At 49.2% G+C, this 15,285-nt stretch overlaps 1 protein-coding gene across 1 annotated transcript in view; it reads left to right on the top strand.

Moving 5' to 3' along the window:
* The window catches only part of PARP4 (poly(ADP-ribose) polymerase family member 4), a 271,504-nt gene that overhangs the window by 165,079 nt on the left and 91,140 nt on the right, over positions 1 to 15,285 (top strand). The window contains exon 35 of the mRNA XM_088458553.1: positions 12,253 to 12,330. Coding sequence (XP_088314679.1) covers positions 12,253 to 12,330 — 78 coding nt within the window. The remainder of the gene's footprint in view (positions 1 to 12,252; positions 12,331 to 15,285) is intronic.

The following is a 15,285-nucleotide window of genomic DNA, read 5'->3' as shown; positions in this document are numbered from 1 at the left end:
GCGGCCACTGGCGTCTCTATCCGCTCCTTATGAGGATGACGACGTGACGTCTGATGATGGGGAGATTCTGGATCTTTCGGACCAGGAACCTCTCCGTACTAAAGAGTCGGACGCTAGGTCCAAGGTATATATTCCTGGACTCATTCGGGCAGTCCGCACACCTTTAGTGATTGAGGACGAAGATCCTCCGGTGTCCAAATCTAAATATGCCTTTTTTAAGGATATTAAGGGTGACGCCACAGTGTTTCCTCTTTCGAGTCAGTTAGTGGACCACTTAGAGGAGACGTGGAAACAGCCTGGCAAACGATATCAGCTGCAGAGACGGTTGGCGGTGGCTTATCCGTTTGCGGATAGTTATTTTTCTAAGTGGGAATCCCCTCCACAGGTGGATTCTCATGTGACACGCCTAGTCCGTAGTGCCACATTGCCTATGCCCTCCATGTCTTCCCTAAAGGATGCTACGGACCGTAAGGTGGAGATCTGCCTAAAGTCCGTTTATTCCCTTGCGGGGGGGGCAGCTAGGCCGGCTATGGCCATTTGTTGGGTAGCCAGAGCCATGGAGCGCTAGGCTGATACTTTGGAGGCGTCTTTCGATTCCGACTGTTCGGCTGAGCAGACCGAGTTGATAGGCAATGTCCGGGACTCGGCCACTTATATCAATGAGGCGGCCTTGGATATCAGTACCCTGGCGTCTCGGATTTCTTCGGCAGCTGTAGCTGCTCGTCGCACTTTATGGTTGCGATCTTGGAAGGCGGACGCTGATTCCAAAAAGGGCTTGGAAGCTTTGCCTTTTAATGGAGAAGTCCTGTTTGGTCCGGACCTGGACAAAATTGTAGCCACGCTGGCGGCAGCCAAATCTGCATGTCTCCCGTCTGCTGCAGTTCCTTCCAGTTCCGGTACGTCATCCTTTCGGCCTTATAGGGTCCAGGGTAGGCCTAAAGCACAGTCCTTTCCCCGACAGGCTGGCCCCAAAAAATCGGCCAAGCCCCGGAAGCGGGCCTGGAGTACCAGACATCCGGCCCCTAAGCCAGATGACAAGCCTGCGGCCTGACGGTCCGGGCCTCCCTTTGGGGTATCCCAGAGTGGGAGGCCGCCTGCTGCAGTTCGCCCAGTGTTGGTCGGTAACCACGACAGACACTTGGGTTCTCGAGGTGGTTTCTCACGGGTACGCCCTCTCCTTTCGGCACAGGCCCCCGTCTCGATTCTTCACCATGGGTCTTCCATCAGACCGGAACAAAGCCTTGGAACTGCGGAAGGTTTTGCACACTATGCTCCAGGCTGGAGTTATAGTGCCTGTTCCATTCTCCCAGAAGGGCCAGGGTTTCTATTCCAATCTGTTTTTGGTGCAGAAACCCAGTGGGTCGTTTCGTCCGATCCTCAACCTCAAAGCACTCAACAAGTCTTTGCGGGTGCCGAGGTTTCGGATGGAGACCCTGCGGTCCATCATTCTGGCGCTGGAACCAGAGGATTACATGGTGTCGTTGGACATACAGGACACTTACCTGCATGTCCCTATTCTTTTACGCCATCAACAGTTCCTCAGGTTTGCAATCCACAGCGACCACTTTCAGTTCCGGGCGTTACCTTTTGGGCTGGCGACAGCACCACGGGTATTCACCAAGGTGATGGCGGTCATGGCGGCCTCTCTGCGGCTGCAGGGAGTCCGCATGTTACCGTACTTGGACGACCTTCTGTTGGTGGCAGGATCTCCAGAGCTCCTTCTCCGCCACTTGGACCTGACCATTGCGGTACTGCAACGGCACGGCTGGTTGATAAACTGGCAGAAGTCCAACCTGATCCCGTCTCAGAGGATTCTGCACCTCGGAGCCTTATTGGACTCCGGACAGCAAAGGATCTTTGTGACGGGGGAAAAGATCTCTGCCTTGTAGTTGAGGGTGCGCAGTTGTCTGCAGAGTCGCCGTGTGTCTCTGCACTCGGCGATGAGGTTACTGGGCTCCATGGTGTCAGTATTCGACATGGTGGAATATGCCCAGTTTCACTCCAGACCTCTGCAGCAATTGATCCTGTCCAAATGGAATGGACTGCCTCAGAGTCTAAAATCCCAGACGATGGTGCTCACTCCGGAGGTTCGCCTGTCTCTAGCCTGGTGGTTGCAGACGACCCATCTCAACAAGGGTCGTCCGTTCTGGGTGGCGAATTGGGTCCTGTTGACATCTGACGCCAGTCTTCGGGGCTAGGGAGCAGTCACGGGTCCACACTTGTTCCAGGGCAGTTGGACTCGGGCGGAAGCGGAGCTTCCAATAAATATCTTGGAGCTCCGCGCGGTTTTCAATGCTCTCCAGCAGGCACATCGGGTTCTCCAAGGTCACCCAGTGCAGGTCCAGTCGGACAACGCTACCACCGTGGCCTACATAAATCGGCAAGGAGGAACCCGAAGTCGGGCGGCTCTCGTAGAAGTGTCCCGAATCCTGGTTTGGGCGGAGCGCAATCTCCCGGCCATATCAGCAGTCTTCATCCCGGGAGTCCTAAACTGGGAGGCGGACTTTCTCAGTCGCCAGGACGTTCATCCGGGGGAATGGTCTCTGCACCAGGACGTCTTTCAACTTCTGGTGGGCAGGTGGGGGCTTCCAGAGATCGACCTCATGGCGTCATGGCACAACAACAAGTTGCCGGTGTACGGGTCTCGCACAAGAGACGAAAAGGCGTCTCTGGTGGATGCTCTGTCCGTCCAGTGGACGTTCCGGTTTGCTTATCCGTTTCCTCCGGTTTCCCTTCTTCCACGGGTAATCCGGAAATTCAAACAGGAAGGAGGGACTCTCCTGTTGATAGCTCCCGCGTGGCCCCGGTTCTCAACCTCCAGGGACTGTCCGTGGACATTCCTCTGCGGTTGCCGTTACGACCGGACCTCCTGTCACAGGGTCCTTGTCTTCACCCGGACCTGAATCTGCTGTCTTTGACGGCGTGGCTGTTGAGACGGCCATGTTAAGGTCCAGGGGGTTTTCCAGCTCTGTAGTGCAAACAATGCTAAGGGCTCGGACACCATCCTCTGCAAGTATATACCATCGAGTGTGGCATACGTTCTTCCAGTGGTGTCGACCGAGAGGTTATGCCCCTCAGGAGTTCCGTCTGTCTAGACTGGTTAGCCTTCCTGCAGGCGGGACTGGACCATGGGCTTCGCCTTGCGTCTCTGAAGGTGCAGGTGTCTGCCCTGTCCGTCTGGTTCCATCGTAGGATTGCTGCAATCCCTGATGTGCGCACCTTTATGCAAGGTGTTCTCAGAATTCAGCCACCTTTTGTTCCACCGGTGGCGCCTTGGGATTTAGCTGTAGTTCTGAGGGCTCTCCAGGGACCGCCGTTTGAACCACTGGGCTCAGTGGACCTCAAATGGCTGACAGCTAAAACAATTTTCCTTCTGGCCATTGCTTCGGCCAGACGTGTTTCTGACTTAGGGGCTCTCTCCTGTAGACCCCCTTTTCTGATTTTTCATAGGAACAGGGCGGTGCTGCGCATTTGTCCTGGTTTCCTTCCTAAAGTTGTTTCCAGCTTTCACATCAACGAGGAAATCGTTGTGCCGGCTTTTAACTCACCCGATCTTTCAGTGGGTGAGGCCACTTTGGATGTTGTGCGGGCCTTAAGGATTTATGTTGACCGCACTTCTTTGTTTAGGAAGTCGGACGCCTTGTTTGTCCTCTATGGCTTCCGTAAAAAGGGTTGGCCTGCTTCAAAGCAGACTTTGGCAGGCTGGATTCGTATGGTCATTTCAGAAGCGTATCTTCATGAAGGCCTTCCGGTTCCTTTCTCTGTGAGGGCTCATTCCACTAGGTCTGTGGGTCCTTCGTGGGCTGCTCGACGTGGTGCCTCTGCAGTCCAGATCTGCAAGGCTGCCACTTGGTCCTCGGTCCATACCTTTGTGAGGTATTACGCGTTTGACACCTTTGCCTCTCAGGATGCTTCCTTCGGGCGGTGGATTCTCCTTTCAGCACAGGAGCGTCCCCACCCTTAAAGGATACTGCTTTGGGACATCCCCAAGGTATCCTGTGGATACCCTATGGACCCTGATGTAGAAAATATGAGATATGGTAAGAACTTACCTTTGTTATCTCTATTTCTACAAAGTCCATAGGGTTCCCCAGGACTCCCGCCCTGTCGCACCTGTGCTGCAGATGGGCTTTGCTCTGGTCTCCGGTTTTTCCGTCTCCCTCTGGTGAGAATGTGATTCTTGTGTGTGTCCAGATCTTTTTTCTCTCTCTTCCTTCTCCTCCTCCGGCCTATGGCTTGGTAGGTAACTGAGATGCCTTGGCTCGGGGGCGGGGTATAGGAGGGGGACCCTAGTGCATCCTGGGAGGCTGAAAACTTTAACTCTATGGTGCCCGATGCCTGACGTCATCACCTATACCCCAAGGTATCCTGTGGAACCCTATGGACTTCGTAGAAATAGAGATAACAAAGGTAAGTTCTTACCATATCTCATATTTTTCACCAGTAGTTTTCAGAGGGACTCGTGTTTTGTCACCCGTATTTGCCTTTAGTAAATCTCTGTGTTTGAAATACAGCAGAAATTTGTCTGTGAATGGCATCTCGACCAAACACAATTCTTTGTAAACTTAGCCCCAGAAGTGGAACTGAATATTTTATAAGCAAATCATATGCTGGATAGCATCAAAATAAAGAGAGTCTAGTTTGAGGTAAAAGATGGTCTGGCGTCCAACTTATCATTGCATCGCTAACACCTGCCTTATCACCTGAAATTACTTTGCTGTAAAATTTTGCATACAAGCCATCTACACAGTCGAGTCACATTATTATGACCACCAGCTAATAGCCAGAGTAACCGTCGTGTGCAGCACGGACAGCAGCTAGACGGGCTGGGAGTGACTCAGTAAGGTGCTGGTAGTTTGGCACAGGTATCTGGAGTCATGCTGACTGCAGTGCATCCCACAGCTGCTGGAGTGAGTGATAACAATGATTGAGGTGGTCCCACAGATGCTCAATTGGGTTCAAGTCCGGGGAATTAGGGGGCCAGGGAAGTACTTGAAAGTCTTGGTCGTGCTCCTCCAACCACATTTCAAGGCCATGTGACATGTTGCATTGTCTTGCTGGAAGATCCCATCCACCTCAGGGAAGACAATCGGCATGTATGGGTGTACAGTGCATCCGGAAAGTATTCACAACGCTTCACTTTTTCCACATTTTGTTATGTTACAGCCATATTCCAAAATGGAATAAATTAATTTTTGTCCTCAAAATTCTACACACAATGCCCCAAAATGACAACGCGTAAAACTTTTTTTTTGAGATTTTTGCTAATTTAATTTAAAAAAAAAAACACTAAAGGTGCGTACACACACGATTTTTTGAACGATTTAACTGTAACGACGTCGTTATCGTTCAGTCGTTCAGTGTAAAACGATAAACGATGAACGATTATCGTTCATGCACGTTCACGTTTGTCGATTGTAGTTCAGTCAGACTGGCCAACTGAACGTTTTTCAATAGAAGTTGCAACATTTTTCCTTCAACACACAGAAAATCGTTTATTAAGTAAAATAAAACCAACTACTTTGTAAAACGATTTTCGTTCGCTTTTTCAAGGGAAAAACTTAACGAAAATCGTTCATTACTTACATCGTTGTGTGTACGCACCTGAAGAAATCACATGTACATAAGTATTCACAGCCTTTGCCATGAAGCTCAAAATTGAGCTCAGGTGCATCCTGTTTCCACTGATCGTCCTTGAGATATTCCTACAGCTTAATTGGAGTCCAACTGTGGTAAATTCAATTGATTGGACATGATTTTGAAAGGCATACACCTTTCTATATAAGGTCCCACACTTGACAGTGCATGTCAGAGCACAAACCAAGCATGAAGTCCAAGGAATTGTCTGTAGCTCTCCGAGACAAGATTGTCTCGAGGCACAAATCTAGGGAAGGGTACAGAAAAATATCTGCTGCTTTGAAGGTCCCAATGAGCACAGTGGCCTCCATCATCCGTAAATGGAAGAAGTACGGAACCACCAAGACTCTTCCTAGAGTTGGCCGGCTGTCTAAACTGAGCGTTTGGGGGATAAGGGCCCTAGTCAGGGAGGTGACCAAGAATCCGATGGTCACTCTGTCAGAGCTACAGCATTCCTCTGTGGAGAGAGGAGAACCTTCCAGGAGGACAACCATCTCTGCAGCAATCCACCAATCAGGCCTGTTTGGTAGAGTGGCCAGACGGAAGCTCCTTAGTAAAAAGCACATGGCAGCCAACCTAGAGTTTGCCAAAATGCACCTAAAAGACTCTCAGACCATGAGAAACAAAATTCTCTGGTCTGATGAGACAAGGGGCCTGATTCAGACCCACTCGCGAGCGGCTGTCCGCTCGCAAGTGGGTCGATGTTCTGGACTGAGCATGCGCACGACGGAGGGAGCTCCGTCGTGCGCATGCACCAGACGCGACGAGCGAAGGAAAGTCCTTCGCTCGTTGTGTCCGATCAAAGGGGGCGTGCTGTCAATGTTGATTGACAGCACGCCCCCTTTGGTAGCCGTGCCGAGGGCGTGCCTCCCTGACGGGGGCGTTCCCACGGGAACGCCTCCCGTCAGACGCCGGCCCACTGACATCACTAGTGATGTCAGTGGGAGTGATTTTGGCTCTGATAGAGCCAAAATCACTCCGGAGCTTGCGGTTGAAAACCTCAACCGCAGGCTCCGGCTCGCAAATTCGATGGTCGCGATGGTCTCGACCATCGCGGCCATCAAACTGCACGCTCGTATAGCCTGTGGGTGGTGACCCAAGGCTATACGAGCGTCCAGAAGGACGCTCCATTTTCATGGGGGCCGGCCCTCATTCAGAGCGTGCGCTCTGCTCAGAGCGTACGGCTCTGAATGAGGGCCAAGGATTGAACTCTTTGGCGTCAATGCCAGGCATTATGTTTGGAGGAAACCAGGCACCGCTCAACACCAGGCCAATACCATCCCTACAGTGAAGCATGGTGGTGGCAGCATCATGCTGTGGGGATGTTTTTCAGTGGTAGGAACTGGGAGACTAGTTAGGATAGAGGGAAATATGGATGCAGCAATGTACAGAAACATCCTGGATGAAAACCTGCTCTTGACCTCAGACTGGGGCGATGGTTCATCTTTCAGTAGGACAACGACCCTAAGCACACAGCCAAGACATCAAAGGAGTGGCTTCAGGACAACTCTGTGAATGTCCTTGAGTGGCCCAGCCAGAGCCCAGACTTGAATCCAATTGAACATCTCTGGAGAGATCTGAAAATGGCTGTGCACCGACGCTTCCCATCCAACCTGATGGAGTTTGAGAGGTGCTGCAAAGAGGAATGGGCGAAACTGCCCAAAGATTGGTGTGGCAAGCTTGTGGCATCATATTCATAAAGACTTGAGGCTGTAATTGCTGCCAAAGGTGCATCAACAAAGTATTGAACAAAGGTTGTGAATACATATGTACATATGATTTCTTAGGTTTTTTTGTTTTTGTTTATTATTTATTAAATTTGCAAAAATCGCAAACAAACTTTTTACACATTGTCATTATGGGGTATTGTGTGTAGAATTTTGAGGACAAAAATGAATTTATTCATTTTGGAATAAGGCTGTAACATAACAAAATGTGGAAAAAGTGAAGCGTTGTGAATACTTTCCGGATGCAATGTACGTGCTCTGCAAGGAAGGATTCATAACCAAATCGGTTGAGAGTGTCTTCCACATGGATGAGTGGGCCCAGAGATTGCCATGAAAACATTCCCCAGACCATAACGCTGCCACCACCAGCTTGTGTTCTTCCAGCAATGGTTGCAGGGTGTTTGTTCTCCGATGTTTCTCCCCTGACATGTTAGCGTCCATCAGTTTGATGAAGCAGAAAACGTGACTCATCGGAGAAGGCAACCCTTCGCAAATCAGTGGAGGTCCAATTCTGATACAGGCAGTTTCCACATCTGTTATTCACAATGGTGCCATTTGTCCAGTCACGATACACCTTCACCACAGCAGCACGCGAACAGTCCACACACTGCACTGTTTCAGTAATACTGTCACCCTTGGCCCGAAAGCCAATAATCATCCCTTTTTGCAATTCTGATAAATGGCCTCTTTTACCCATGACATGCAGTGAGTGATATGTGTGCAGACAGCCTACCGCACACCCTATATACCCACCAAGCCAGCGCACGGCATGTGACGTACTTCATGGGCTACGAGCTGGTAACATCAATGTAGGAGGTGGTCATAATATTGTGACTCGACTGTGTATATATATTAATCATTAAGAAATTGACAGATTAATTACTTAACAATTAACACTTTTAGGAAATACAGATGTGTCCTTTTATACTGTGGCTTCAGTCATACCAAATAGCCCCTCCCCCCAGCTTGCCAGTTCCAGAACGATTTGGCCACTCCAGGTGGTTTTTTTTTTTTTTCGCTGAAAATGTTTATCTTATTCACACACATAAAACAACTAGAAGAGACTACCATGATATGCTAGCGTACACAGGGCCTGATACAAAGTTGAACACTATTCTGATGTTCACGTAGTTGAACAATTGTCTGTGTTGTGCGCATGAGTCACAGTTGCATGTGTTGCAAATTAATTGCAATCGCACTCGCTGTGAGGAATAACTCGCATTTTATTGACAGGAAGAGACCGTTTTGTGGGTGGTTAAAGGGAGTTCTGGCCAAAAGGCAGGCGTGTCGAGACCGTTTCACGGGCGTGTGAGAGAACGCTGACCCAGAATCTGCATAACCCAGGACTTACTTGAGGTGTAGAGTGTACTCAACCCCCGCCGGATCTGCACATAGCACAGAAAGGGGAAAGTGGGTGTAAAAACATTTGCATAGTCCGCTGCACTCTCTATCAGGCGGGGAGCCAGTTGGCAGGCATTAGCATATTTTCGCACATAAATTGCGAGCACAATCGCAGCTGCGACTGCAAAAGCGTACAACTCTGAATCATACCCTTTGTATGCGTGTGACACCAATTCCTGTGTGGTTATACAGATGTGTCCTGCTACATCTTTGCTCCATGCGCCATTATGGCGCCATGCTAACCGCTCTGGAAAAGACATAGCGTGTAATACAACGATTTGTCCACCAGGTGTTGCTTTTCCTAAACTGCACAGCGCATGCGTCAAATAGCCAACAAAGCTTTTCTAGCACTGTCTGCTGATTGGCTGACGAAACCTGTCATTTATTACACTATACAGTAGTACTGAACTCCGGTTTGTCATAAATAAGGGATTAAATAAAGAATTTGGTGTGTGAGTTACATATCTGCGTTGGCCAGAAGATGCACACCCAGCATTAAATAAAGACAGAGAACTTCAAGTTCAATATTCTTAAGGAACTCTGTGGAACTGAAAACATTACTCCCAACTTGCCACCAGCTGCATTTTACGGATAAACCGCTATAGACACTGTATTGTGCACATTTGGGGCATTCTGCGTCTTGTTTTAGACTGAGCTGCGAGCAACGAATGCACCACTGTCTTCACCTCTTCATCAGGTGTGAATCTTTGTTCTCTTAGGGCTTCTTTCAGGGGACTAAACAGGTGATAGTCCAATGCGGCAAGATCAGGACTACAGGGAGGATACCTTAACATCACAAAACAAAGTTTTTGGAGAGTGTCAACAGTATGTGTGCGGACGTGCATTGTCATGCAACTACACAACACGCTTGGATAGCAGTGTCACACTGGGAGGCAGGTCTTTGAAAGCTGAGGCCTGAGGCTGCGTGAGGAAACGGAGGCGAGGGGCCTGGATGTACGATCTCCGCATCCACAGGTCTTGGTCGTTGGCGAGACCTAGTCAAAGGTACGGAATCTAACCCACGAGGTGGTGTTCGCCAGTGACCCCTCCAATCGGGATGTGGGCTTGAGCTGCACCCCGTAAGCAGGTCGCGGTCCTTTGACTAGGTGACCAAAGCCCACAGGAAAAGGAGAGACGAACACTCGTGGCCCAATGGGTCAGTGCCAGTAAGAGGCACGTAGGGACTGGGGTGGAACCCTTAGTTCGTGATACTGTACTTGAGGTACAAGAGAGTGTGCACTGCGGACACACTCTACCGGGTTGCAGGTCAGAAGGAGTGCACCACGGTGTGATACTGTAAAACGTAGGTAGGAACCACGGAGTCCAGTAACGAGGTGGGTAGTGGTATTGGACCCGGCCAGAGATGATAACACTGGAGAGGTGGATACGTTTAACTACACTCAGGCTGTGATGGTAAAGCACTGGTGAAATAGATAGTATACTGCACACAGGCGACGGTGATAACGCACTGGTGAAATGGAGGTATACTGCACACAGGCGAGGTGATAACGCACTGTGAGATGGATGATATAGCTGCACACAGGCTGAGGTGGTAAAGCACTGGTGAGATGGACGATATAGCTGCACACAGGCTGAGGTGGTAAAGCACTGGTGAGATGGAGGTATACTGCACACAGGCGAGGTGGTAACGCACTGGTGAGATGGATGATATAGCTGCACACAGGCTGAGGTGGTAAAGCACTGGTGAGATGGACGATATAGCTGCACACAGGCTGAGGTGGTAAAGCACTGGTGAGATGGACGATATAGCTGCACACAGGCTGAGGTGGTAAAGCACTGGTGAGATGGAGGTATACTGCACACAGGCGAGGTGGTAACGCACTGGTGAGATGGATGATATAGCTGCACACAGGCTGAGGTGGTAAAGCACTGGTGAGATGGACGATATAGCTGCACACAGGCTGAGGTGGTAAAGCACTGGTGAGATGGACGATATAGCTGCACACAGGCTGAGGTGGTAAAGCACTGGTGAGATGGAGGTATACTGCACACAGGCGAGGTGGTAACACACTGGTGAGATGGATGATATAGCTGCACACAGGCTGAGGTGGTAAAGCACTGGTGAGATGGACGATATAGCTGCACACAGGCTGAGGTGGTAAAGCACTGGTGAGATGGACGATATAGCTGTACACGCTGGGATAGCTCACTGAAAGAAAGGGAACCTGGAACGAGAGACCACTAGTAACACTAGCAGCAACAATGGTTGTTCAGTCAACTACCTGATACACAGGAGCCGGATGTATACCCCTGGAAGCCCGCTGATTGGTCCACAGCGTCAGCTGACCGGCCAGGCTGTCAGGGAAGGAAGGCAAGTCAGAGGAGGAAGTGTCATGGCGGCGCCCATGACTGAGACTCCGATCCCCGCGCACCAGGCCGCCCGACACACTAGCATCAGGGAGAATGCTCAGCACCTCCCACGTCGCCGCACCAGGCGCCCGACTGCCCGGGAAGTCAGAGGAAGCCGGCGGGACGGTAAGGGACGGATGATCCCCGGCTGAACTCTGACAAGACAAGCAGTCCTCTGTGTTTTGTTTGAACTTTAGGCTTCAGCTCTTGAGTGAGCATCTCACTGTAACGAGCACTGTTGATTGTTGAACCTTTTTCCTTATAATGTTCAAATACTGGCCCTTAAGAATCCCAGAAAACTGTAAGCATCAATTTTCCAGCTGATGGTTGACTTTTTTTAAACTTTTTCTTGGTCAGCGATTGAGGATGTTTCTATTCCATACTCCATGCCGTTTACTTGTTTAGGCTCGTAGTGATGAATCCATGTCTCGTCATCAGTAATGATTCCTTTTAAGAAACTTTAATCTTTTTTAGAGTATCGGTATCAAATTTTGTTTGCAGATGTCCAAAAACGCTTCTGTTTGTGCTCTTCCAATAGTTGTTTCGGTACCCATATCGTACCGTGTTTGGGCCACTTGACTCAAGTCAGTGTGAAGTCCCATTAGAGTTCAGTACAGTACTGTATATTCTGTTTCTGCAAGCTCATCTTATTGCCTTTCACAATTCACTGTAATTGATATTGTACTTTACTTCTTTTGTAAACCACACTGGCCTACAATGTCTCAGCATTCTTGGATTCAGGTTTCCAAACCATACAGTATGTACTGTATACAGTATATTCCTGAACCCAAAATTCCCAATTACAGTATTTACAGTGACAAAATACCGGAAGCGCTGTAGATCCTCAGAAATGTGGAAATCTATTTGTACTGTAACTACAGTTTCTTTGCATCGTATACAGTACATACTGTACGTGTATGTATTGGTATGCACTTGTCACACAATATTTTTAGTGTACAGTATCTGTGTTGTCATTAAGGGTTAAACATGGTGAAATTGCATGTGGCCAAGATTTTTTCGCCTGTTGCCTGGTGTTACAGTAGTCTGTATTTTTATTCAATTGTTGTACAGTACTGTATTTCAGAGGTACTTATGGTACAGTGCTATTTTTCCACAGGACAGCAAACTGAATGTCCCCCCTGGCAGACTCCCCATAAGAAGAAAGAAAAAGACCGGAGCGGTCTCCTACCAGTCAGTAAGTACTCTGCTATTACTAACTTGTTCACCTTGCTTCCCAGCTTTATTGTGTACTGCGCTTTTTTACTGCGCTTTTTTAACTGTTCTTTTTTCTCCTGTACAATACCTTGTTAAAACACTTGATATATTTTAATGTTTCTAATATGTCCCCCCCTTTCCCTTCTCTGTCCCAAATTATACATGTTAAGCTCTTTTAGTCTTTCTGGGTAAGTTTTGTAATGTACTGTAGGCCATTCACCATTTTAGTTTCCCTTCTTTGTACAGTACACTCTCTAATGTACGGTATTTATATCCTTCTGGAGAAGGATCCTTCTGGTCTCCAGAACTGGACACAGTATTCCAGATGTGTTCGTACCAATTATCTACAGTACTGTACATACAGTATACAGTGTCATTATTATTGTACTTCTTTTTTCCTGCTGATTCCTCTCCCTCCTATGTAACCAAGCATCTTACTTGCCTTTCTCATTGCTTTGTTGCATTGCTTCTCTGCCTGTAAGTCATTCAAAATCATTGTGATGTACTGTAGAAATGTGTGGAGATTGCTTACAAGTAATGTACAGTAACTAGTTGCACGCGGCCAAGATTTTTTTTTTTCTTGTACTGTATTGATATTCAATTGTCGTACAGTATTTGTGTGTTTTTGAGGGTTCGGGAAAAGAATTGTACAGTAGAGGTTTATTTCCAAACGATTTGAGGCAAACTTGCTGTACAGTGTTATTTTGGCCTAACAGAGAAAAAGGGAGGGGGAAAGTGCGGAGCAATACATAAAGTTGAGCAGAATAACACACTAATACTGTATACTGGAATATTTTAAAAGTATTGAACCTGAATTTTTCTCTTTATGAAAAACATACTGTGTGTCTTTACAACAGGCTTCTTTACATCATGTAAGGACAGTTTACTGTGCAATACGGACTGCCCTGTAATGTGCACAATACAATGCCTTTAGCGGTTTAGCATAAAATGCAGCTGGGTGGCATACTGTAGCATAGAAATGCCAGGTGTTGGGAGCAATATATTGAGTTCGGCAGAGTTCCTTAAGAATATATAACTTGAATTGCTCTGTCTTTATATAATGCTGGTTGTGCGTCTTCTGGCCAATGCAGATATGTATTTCTACATCAGGGTCCATAGGGTATCCACAGGATACCTTGGGGGGGTATAGGTGATGACGTCAGGCATCGGGCACCATAGAGTTAAAGTTTTCAGCCTCCCAGGATGCACTAGGGTCCCCCTCCTATACACTGCCCCCGAGCCAATGCATCTCAGTTTCGTTGGTGCCCGGCTCGGAGTCGGAGCACCTGTTTAGAGGGGGGCTAAGGATAGCCCCTGAAGTTTTCTTCGCGGCAGCTGTGGCTGCACACCTGGAAGTTCAGCATGGACAGTCACTACTGACGTCCATGCTGTCTTCCCTACACACCGCCGGTACCAGAACGCCGGTACTGATCCGGGGATGCTGGTAAGCATCTGGGGTCACAGCTAGCGGTGACCCCAGATGTTTTGGACCATGGCCGGATTCAAGGGGGCAGCAGGTAAGCAGCAGGGTCCCGCGGTGGGTCCCTGCTGAAACATGGTCCAGAGTCCCCAGGCAGGGGGCTCCCTGGGGACTGGCTGCAGCGTGGAGCCAGGTAACTAACCTGTGCTTCCACTACCCCCCTGGGACAGCGGACCGCAGCTGAGCGGTAGCGCTGCGGCGTCCCAGGGGTTAATTGCATGCCAGGGGAGCGCGCCTTCCCTGTACACAGCCTGCGCCTCCCCTGCTGCACACAGCCCTCTCTGCGCTGCCGATTGGCCCTGTGGCAGCGCTCCTCCCCCAGGCCGGCCTCCTCTCTGCTCCTCGGTGGCCATCTTTACAGAAGCATGGTGAACGCTGCTGGAGCTGCTGATCGGTGGCATCGCGATCTGGGTCCCCCGGCATACCTCTCCTCCGTTGACTACAGGTCTGTGTATGCAGCGCTGTGTCCTACCAGACTCTGTGTCTGTGTAGTTGAGAAACAGCGCTGATAGTGCAGGGATTGATTTCTTCTGCATTGTATGTGACTTCTGCTAGCGTCTGCTGCCTGTACTTTCACTTTCTACTGTCAGCTATTTCACTGTCCCTGCTCTTCTTCTGCTAAAGCCCTTGCAGTGCGGTGATTGCAGGGCGGTTCTCCCACTATACTAACGAGTATTAGTGAGAGGGGTCACATATTTACCATCATGTCTGAGAGTGAATTTCCTCTCCAGCTTATGTGTACTAAGTGCAATGTACCAATAGCGGAGGGGGAGGGTAACGCGGAGGGGCTATCTCTGCAGTGTTATTTATTGGCGCAGCCAATTACTGTCACAGCTCCGGTACAGGAACCTCCCTGGGCTTGTTTCGCCAAAGCGCTTGCAACCCTAGTGGGCCAGTTAGCTCCACCGCCTGCGTTTTCACAGATGGGATTGTCCCAGTAGTCAGTGGTGTCGTCACCCATGCAGGGGTTCCCGAGACAACTGATGGTACCCCACAGTCTCCCTATTTCCCCTCCCCAGCTCTCACAGGAACCTGCGTGGGTTAATTCTCTGACAACTTCTGTACAGCATTTGTCGGACGTGTTACAAGGGGAGTCTGTGTTGCGGCCACATAAGCGGCCTGTGACGTCTCTGTCCGCTCCTTATGAGGATGACGACGGGACGTCCGATGATGGGGAAATTCTGGATCTGTCTGACCAAGAACCTCTCCGTACTAAAGAGTTGGACGCTAAGTCCAAGGTTTATATTCCTGGCCTTATTCGGGCAGTCCGCACAGCTTTAGTTATTGAGGATGACGATCCTCCGGTGTCCAAGTCCAAATATGCCTTTTTTAAGGATATTAAGGGTGACGCCACAGTGTTTCCTCTTTCGGGTCAGTTAGTAGACCATTTAGAGGAGGCGTGGAAACACCCTGGTAAGCGGTATCAGCCTCAGAGGCGCTTAGCGGTGGCTTATC

The sequence above is a fragment of the Taudactylus pleione genome, unplaced genomic scaffold, assembly GCF_031769625.1.
Source record: "Taudactylus pleione unplaced genomic scaffold, aTauple2 ptg000842l, whole genome shotgun sequence".
NCBI lineage: Eukaryota > Metazoa > Chordata > Amphibia > Anura > Myobatrachidae > Taudactylus > Taudactylus pleione.
The sequence above is the reverse complement of the archived record's forward strand: the minus strand, read 5'-3'. Positions and strand labels throughout refer to the sequence as shown.